Source organism: Merops nubicus, unplaced genomic scaffold (assembly GCF_000691845.1).
Source record: "Merops nubicus isolate BGI_N331 unplaced genomic scaffold, ASM69184v1 scaffold11647, whole genome shotgun sequence".
NCBI lineage: Eukaryota > Metazoa > Chordata > Aves > Coraciiformes > Meropidae > Merops > Merops nubicus.
The window spans coordinates 102,548-110,943 of NW_008621028.1; the positions used below are offsets into that span (position 1 = coordinate 102,548).

An 8,396-nucleotide genomic window follows, 5' to 3' on the forward strand; every position below is an offset into this window, starting at 1 on the left:
TTCAAACTAAATGTCTTGCAGAAGTTTACTAGTAAGATCCAGTTCTCTGATTTACCTACTAACTAGCTATTAAGCATTTTTATGTAGGAATGCTCTTAATCTTTTTCTGTGATAAATGCTGTATTTCTCCCATTCAGTGTAACACTCTGAGTCTCAGCCTGCCCACATATTTTTCTTGAACAATCTTTCAGTTTTATATTTCCACTGGTCTACCTAGATCCACCTCCATTTCCCTCCACTCCTGCCAGCTAACCACTCTTCCATTCTCCAACAAGATTCCTACATGGCTGCCTGACCTTGCAGACACTCCCAAGACGACAGGCAGGCATGTTATGTGGTCACTGCACCGTGAAAAGTCTGAAATAAATTCTCAGTGCTCCCCAAACGATTTCATATTCCAGTCAAACCAAAGCGTGCGTGCTTGAAAGGACACAGAGAAACGGCTCCACTCGAGTGGGATGAAGATTTGCAGTTGGCAGTCCCAGCGTCGCGTGGTGCCTGGTTCAGAGCAGCGTGGCTCCTCTCCCACCCGCTCCCAGTGCGGCCTGCACAGGCAGCCGCTGCCCGGGCACCGCTGCGGGGACAGCGCCAGCTCCTGCCTCCCAGCTGGGCTGGTTCTGCTAGGCAAATAGGCACCAAATCTAATAACGCTGCTGCACATCCAACTCAATACAGCCAGGCAGCCCAGCTACTGAGATGGTGCTTTTGTGGTCGCTTTTCAAGAAAAAGTGCCATTTGAAAATATTAAAAGACCACATGATGAGAGTAATAAAAGAAGCTGAGGCAGAAGAATAAAGACATTTTAAATGTTAAACTAACTCGACATTTTTTACCTCTAATGTGAGAAAGGTGAGAAAAACATGTTGTGTCAACCATCAGACAAACAAAGCCCAGATTAGTAACAACCAGAGTCAAAATCCGGATGTATTCACACATGCGTTAACTGACCTCCCTATGAAGAGATGAGAAACCTGCAGCTCAAAATGTCTGCACATTCCATGACTGCAGTTAGTGCTAAAAAACAGAACAAATCTTTCTGCAGGTTTTATGGCAACATAAGAATTATGTATAAGATGACCAGGGCACTAGGGAATCCAAACAGAGCCAGCAGAAGCTGAAAATTTATGTTTGTTAAAAGAGAGTGATCAAGTTAGTGGCTGTGAAAGGAAGACACGACTACATACCCAATACACTCGTGTGAACCAGACAGAGCAATGACAACAGCAATTTCAGAGTAATTCTTTCTGCTTCCACAAAAGGCTGCTGTTCAGAAGGAGAAGAAAGCACAAAGCAACAGGTAAACAGCAAGGGAGAGAATGCTACTGGAGGCAGCTTAGGATGAAAGAGGTAGTCCAGTGACTCCCTGGTTGAGCAACAGAAGCAGTGACCAACGGCTGGTGATCCAGTAAGACCGATACCTGTGGAGGATTGAAAACAAGATATTTATTTCCAATCAAAATATTTAACCAAAGCTTTCTCAGACAGTGAACAAGTTTCCTGCAGTTTCCAACTATAAAAAAATAAAGGGGAGAGGGGCAGAGAAAGCATTTGTTAAAAGTACAATATTCAAAGTTTTCTAGTTGTTCAATTATTTGAGAAGAGCATGTCACACATGGGTATTTTTTTTTAACTGTTCAGAACAGCCCAAGGAATTCCTGTGGTCCCTGCATAGGTATCTTCTCAGGTTGAAAAAAAAAAGGATATTATTAAATTAACGGACTGCAAGAAGGTAGCAGCAAAAGTTCCCCTGCAACTGATTTACAGAATGAATGGGAAAATTGAAACCATAAAATTAACAGTATGTGTCAGCCTTCTATATTACCCACAGAAGCAGAAGCTTTTAAGATGCACCAGCCTCAGGCTTCTTGTTCCTTATGGCATGCATGACATGAAAACAAGAGACCACCAAGCACCCATCATTACTGAAACCAGGGTTATTTTAGTGATACTGGCATGACTAAAGTGTAACTGCTGATCAGTGCCAATTAGCTAGAATAATCCTGTTAGCATTAGCTCAACTGTTCATTTATAAATCTCTGCAACACTAATTGTATTTGCAGCTCTTTCTAACACTAACTCCTTTTGTATGGGGCTGAAAGCGTGCGGAACGCTCATCAATCGAACAGCTGATATAACAAACAATTTTTTTTTAAAGCCTTTGCAATCTCAATGTTATAGAGGCAGTTCTGAGTATTAACTGCATCATATATTGACCAAGTTTGTACATCACTGCATTTGACAACAAGCACTCTTCTCCTGCCATAGCAAGAGCCATAGCTTATCAAACACTGAGTCTTACTGATTGCTGTCAACGTATATCCTTAGAAAAGTAAACAACCCCCCCTTTGCTTGGTTCCTTATCAACCTTGTAACTTAAATCACAACATGCATCCATCCATAAAAAATAAAGTATATTTGCTTTTTACTTATTGCTATTTAATTTGTACCAGAAGAACATTTTGGCATGAAATACTTGGCTGAACCTCAAATAGCTGAGTGTTGTTTCAAATTACTGTGTAGCCTTCGTCAGCTTTAGATGCAATTTTTTATCAAATTGAAATAGACAGTCCAGAGAATGCGAAGGAAATTTCATTAAATAAATTTATTTGTTAAAATAATTTAACTCCAAATACAACTGCTGAGTTTGCATTGAGTTCTATGTACAATTCTTGTTTTATTTGAAACATCAAGGTTTAAACAACTGACATTGTTACAAAACAAACTGTTGCCCCATTTCAAGTTGCCAGTTGTATTAGAGCTCAACAATTAACTGCGAAATACATTAATTCACCCCAAGGAAACTCCAAATCAACAGCATTAAGCCTGATTCCAGAAACCACTTCAGTCTTTCTTCAAACCCTGATCAAGAATTAACAGATGCACAACAATGCAGATAAAAGCCTCCTGCAGTTGTCAAACATTTGCTTTTGTTGCGGAGTTTCACAATTAAAGCCTAACCAGTGCTTTGACAGCACACTGGTGTAAAAAAAATAAAATAAATTTAAAAAAACAAACATGCACAAAACCCCCCAACCAGATGGCTGACATCTTTAGGCAACATTCTATACAGGAAAGCAAATACCAGTAGTTTTCCCACAGAAAAATAATGGCAACTGTAGCACTGGGGTTAGGGAGAGGCTGGAACCAGAACAGAAAATGTCACCAAAACTTTCTTGATGCTCAGAAGGGGTGGGCAGGGGGATGGACACAAGAGGAAAAAAGCAAAACAAAACCCAATGCAATTATGTTTAATACTCTTGATCTGATTCTGGTTTGTTTGTTTTGACTAGTTTGTGTGTGCATGTTAAGGTAAAGAGGAAACAGTTGCTCTTGCTATCATAGCTTAAAAGAATAAAAGTTGCAACATTTTAAAAAAATAAAACATAACAAGAAAAACAAAACAAAACAACAAAACTGGAAAAATGCTGTCTTTGTAGAAAAGTACAAAGCTCTACAAGAACAGCCAAAGGAAAAGCGGGTCTTTGGAACAAATCATAATATTTTAAGGCATGTTGCAAGAAACTTTCAGATAATATAGTAGGTAGGCCTGCCAGGGTACAAATGAAAGAGTGACCCAAGACCGATGATTCCTGCAGGGTGGCCACGCGGCCGCCATGTGGCCCACTCACCTCCCTTTCTGCTGCCCCTATAATTTGAAAAAAATCTCTTGTTGAGTGCAACTGTCATTGATTCAAGCTCCACTATCTTCACATTAGTGGAAATACAAATAGTGCATAACTACTTCCTCAGAACTACACAACGAAAAAACCCAGCATTTACGCTTCCCTCCCCGCCATCTTGTGGGGTAGCTTCCATATGGCCTATGTTTTTGAAACTAGAACAGTGCAATGAAGAAACAAGACTGGGAGATATTTTCATTAATATTTCGTTAAAAATATACTGTGTCATTTTTCCTGTAATAAAGGCTCATGTGTTTTATATTACAAACTTCACATTAGGCTGTTCACATTGTACTTCATGCCGTTTTCTTGGTCGATGAACAAATCTGTGAGGTAACATCTTTAACACCTCTGTAAATAACATTGCATAACATGCACTTTGAATTCTGTTTCAAATTTGTTTAGGGTCTTTTGTTTGTTTTGGAGGGCTTTTTTGAGTGCTTATGCAGCGTATCTCCCACTGACAAGCTGTTTTACAGGTAGGCTGTACTGCTCAGTAAACCACTGCCCAATCTAGACTTTTTTAAACATTGAAATACCATTAATTCAAACATCTCACATCTTGCTTAAGCATGGCAGCCGACAGAATGGGTGGGCAGGGGGTAAGAGAACATTCATACCACCTAGTTTAGGCATATAAGTTGTGTGACTTGGAGGACCAAAGTTAAAAGCCTAAGTTTGCTATATCGTCAATGGAAAGAGGTAGGTGCCTCTAGGAGGGCGATTTGGAGCACCCAAAATGGGCATTCAGATGCCAGAAATAAATGGTGTGCCTATCTCCCCAAGAGAACAAAGAACAGCAACAAAAGCTCTGCAAGGTAGCTGGGAAATGGGCTACACTGACGTTCTAGTAAGGCTTCATGTTCTGCAACATCTAATGCCCATTGACACATTGCTTCTGGAAAGGGCTTGAAAGATTAAGGGCAGAGATGGCCAGTTCTCTTCCATTAATATGATTTCCTTTAGTTATCATCCACCAAACTACAATTCAAAATGTTATGGATATTTATGTATGAAAATCTGCAAAGCATTTTGTACTCAAGTTTCCTTTGTAGCAGATGAGAGTGCTTTTTTTTATTTTTTTTTTTTTTTTAGGAAGTTCTGCAGATGGAGGCAAAACTCTCGAAACTAACTCCAATTACAGCATTTCTAAGGGCCATATACACACACATACACACTCAACAGACACACACACCCCAGCACCCCCGTTTCACTCATTTAAACACAAGGAACTACACTGTTACTGCACAAGATTGAAAAAACTAATAAACGCATGGTGTTATTTAGACCACAGGCTCAGTGACTCTGTATTTTTATGGCCAATTTTACCTATAAAAGATCCAGCTCAAGACAATCTCTCCAGCATTAAAATCTAAACATTGTGATTGAAAACTTTTCTATACTTTGATTGTAAGACTTCGGAATAGGTATTTCTGTGCCATTAGTCATGCAAATGATAAATACTTCACTGCTATGAAACTAGCAAGTCAGAGCTCGAGCATCCTTTCAAAATAAAATATTTGCTCCCACCATTTAACACTCCAATAATTGGGGCAACCTTTGAATAGTGTGTCGGGCAATTAAAAAGCCATTTCCACACTCACCTAAGGAATTACAACCATAACTATTTCACCTCTGAACCAAACAATTTCACATGGTTATTCAATTTAGAGTTCTCAACATTAAAGCTATCAAATAGCAAACTTGATTTTCAAAGGTTAGTTAGGGATCACACCAGAGAACGTAGCCCTTAAAGGCAAGAAAAACTGTTGTCTTTAACAAACTTAAAGATGCAGGATGTTCATACTGTCCCACGAGGTTTCTGCAGAAGGGAACATATGGATGCAACATGGCTTAATTTTCCTTACAAGATGGTACTAGTTAATCTATTAAAGTGTTCCTTGTTAGTAAGGCTCAGCAATTTTTTTTTTCATCACAGTTGCTTCCTCCTGGTTCAGTAAAGTGATAAATAAAGATGCTTCCTGCTTTGTAAACAGAGGGTTTGTTTGGCTTTTTGCAGACCAAAACCTGAAGCGATCCTCCATTTCTGAGCAGCAAAATGAAAGATTTAAAACATTCCAACGCCAGACTTTCCTCACCCGTCATTTGTTTTCAGATCTTGCTTCTCACTTCACACACTGATTCAACGTTTTCTATTTCAAGATGTGGGATAAAGTGTAGAAATAATAGCATCAATTTTGAAAAGAATTCAAACTATGTAGGTCTCTGGTAGCCTCTTCCTCTAACACTGTTGGAAGTTCTGGTGAAATCAACATATTCACTGAACAAACTTGGCCACGAGTGATAGCGCACATCCTGGAGCGTGGTAATTAGACACTGAAAAACTTGGCTTTCCTTTTCCTTTCGTGCTTCTGCTAGTTGTGAACGGTCTTCAGAGATGTTCTCTCCGCTGCTTTTCTTTCCCATTTCCAAAAGTTTTCCAGCTTCTTCCGAAACAGTTGCTGTTGTTGCCGTCTGACACGAAAACACGTGTATGCTTGACTGGAACAACCCTGTAGATCAGCTGGCTATGCCACAGAATTGCAGGTGCTCAAAGGGAAAAACGGGTGAGATGTGGTCATTTAACCCAATTATATTCAGAGTCAGTGATTGACTTCCAATGCTCAGCTCTGAGTTAATGTTGCTACTTCACTACAGATGTATTTCAAGTGACCCACAAACCAGGAAGTGAAGTAGACAGTTTTACCACCTTACAAAATTTCTGCAAATGAAGTCCAGGTTAGGTCATTGTTAATGCTATTGTATATTACACGCAGAACAGCATGGATCATCTTTGTCTGGCTGTGCTGCATAGTTCATTTGTCTAACAATTTCTGCAAAGAGCTCATCCACCATTGTTTTACTTTTAGCAGAGGTCTCCATAAAGGGGCAGCCCCATTCTTCAGCTAAGGCTCTGCCTTCACTCGATGATACTTCTCTCTCACTTTCCAGGTCCACTTTATTACCAACTAGAATTACTGGCACCTTCTCATACCTATAATTTAAAACAAAAACAACAGCAATAATTATGTTTTAAAAAAATAATAAAACAGAATTCTAAATGTCAACATCTGTTTGTAAACAGTCCAGACCCAACAGGAAAGAGATGTCAGGATGACCATAAAGTTTTACCTTGAAAAAAATGCTTTGCACACCTCACGTTCTAGCCATTTGCTGCACATCTCTTTCCCACAGAGCTTTCTTACAGTTCTAGGAAACGCTTCCTCCTCTGAATTTTCTTTCCCGACAGGAAATCTGCCAGGAACTGCCACACAACAATAACTAGGAATATAAAAATAATTCCCATGCTAGCAATCTCAGTTAGGGTGTAAGAACAGGATGGATGTCCAGCCTTTCCTTCAACATTACATGCTCCTTCTCCCCAAACAAGCATCACATTGTATTTCCTGCTTGTGATAAGGATGCATCACTCTCTCTTTCAAGGGTACCATTTATCTTTGGTTAATATATACAGAACTCTCAGATCAGCAATACAAGAGGGGAAACCAAATGGTCAGTAAATTAATTTGAAATTTCAAGTAACATAGCTTACTTCAAGTATTGCACACACACAAATAGTATTGTTATATAAAAACGTGTATCAGCTAATGCAGAAGATATAACTCTCTCTTCCAACATTCACATCATTATGACAGTTACACAAGCTGAAAAGAAAAAAAAAAGTTCCAGGCCATATTATCATAGTTCTGCTTCATAATTAACCTGGACAGCACAATAGATCATATAAACCATGAAGGAATTTATTACTTTGCACCTCCTTGTCAGGGGATCTTTGCCAAATTGTTTTAAAAATTAAAGCGCCTGCCTTTTTTTTTTTCTGTCCATCCTCAGTTGCATAAACCCTTCAGACATGGAACGAAAGAAGTGTTCAGTCAGGTTTTAAATTTACATATTTGCCATAGAGAAGGAAACACTGGGCCCGCTTCCAAAATACTCTTACTTGAGTTTTCTCATGAAAGCAACAACGACTGAGAGAAAAATTGATTATAGCTTTTAGCATTTAAACAAAGGGCGAAGAGAAACAAGATGGTTCCCTCTCAATTTAAACTTTATTCTCTACTCCATATTAGCTTAGTAGTACTGCTTTGAGTCAAATCACTTGAGTAAGACTGAGCTGTGGACAGAGAGCAGTCTGAGCTGCCACCAGCAGCAGTTGAAGACGTCAATGTTCTTCAGCCACTTATTACTCGTCCTTTGTTCCTGCCACCCGCCCTCCCTGCGTCCCAGGCAGGGCAGCAGAGCTGGTGCACGTGCCTCGGGTGGCTGAGGCAACATCCAGCAGCTCGGCCTAACCTCCTGGCCATGGTGAAGCTCGGCTGCCAAGCCTCTGCACTGGCACAGGGAGCCTGCTGCTCCTGCCGGCCGCAGGGACGGTAGGATCCCACGGCGTCAGAGTGCACAAAAGGCCAGTAACTTCTCAAACCACCCCAGCAACTCTTGCATCACCACAACAGTATCAAAAAATTGGTCCAACTATGTCATAAAATGCAGCTGAAATTCTAAGAATTACATCTCTGCTAACTATGGGAATGTCATTTAATCCAGTCTACAGCTATGGTCAATAATCGTAATGAGCTCCCCTCTGTTTCACTATTTATCCTATCCTCATTTACCATCTGAAGAGAGACAATCCACTTCTTACTCTGTGGATATACAGTATTTACCACAATTATACCTCTGGAACCCTTGCAAGAG

General features: G+C 39.9%; 1 protein-coding gene across 1 annotated transcript; it reads right to left on the reverse strand.

Annotated features, from left to right (window-relative positions):
* Positions 1-6,437: 6,437 nt before the first annotated feature.
* LOC103776787 (ras-related protein Rap-2a-like) lies at positions 6,438-6,987 on the reverse strand. Its single transcript, XM_008944315.1, has 2 exons — positions 6,887-6,987; positions 6,438-6,675 (listed from the first exon to the last, which is right to left on the reverse strand). The coding sequence occupies exons 1-2, from the start codon at positions 6,985-6,987 to the stop codon at positions 6,438-6,440; spliced, it is 339 nt and encodes a 112-aa protein (XP_008942563.1).
* Positions 6,988-8,396: the final 1,409 nt, after the last annotated feature.

Bases quoted from the DNA above. Each gene is read 5' to 3' on its own strand.
- LOC103776787 (XM_008944315.1), bottom strand. From the start codon at position 6,987: ATGGGAATTATTTTTATATTCCTAGTTATTGTTGTGTGGCAGTTCCTG. The intron at 6,676-6,886 runs GTAAGAAAGCTC...TTTAAATTATAG, and splicing joins AGGAAGCGTTTCCTAGAACT to GTATGAGAAGGTGCCAGTAA.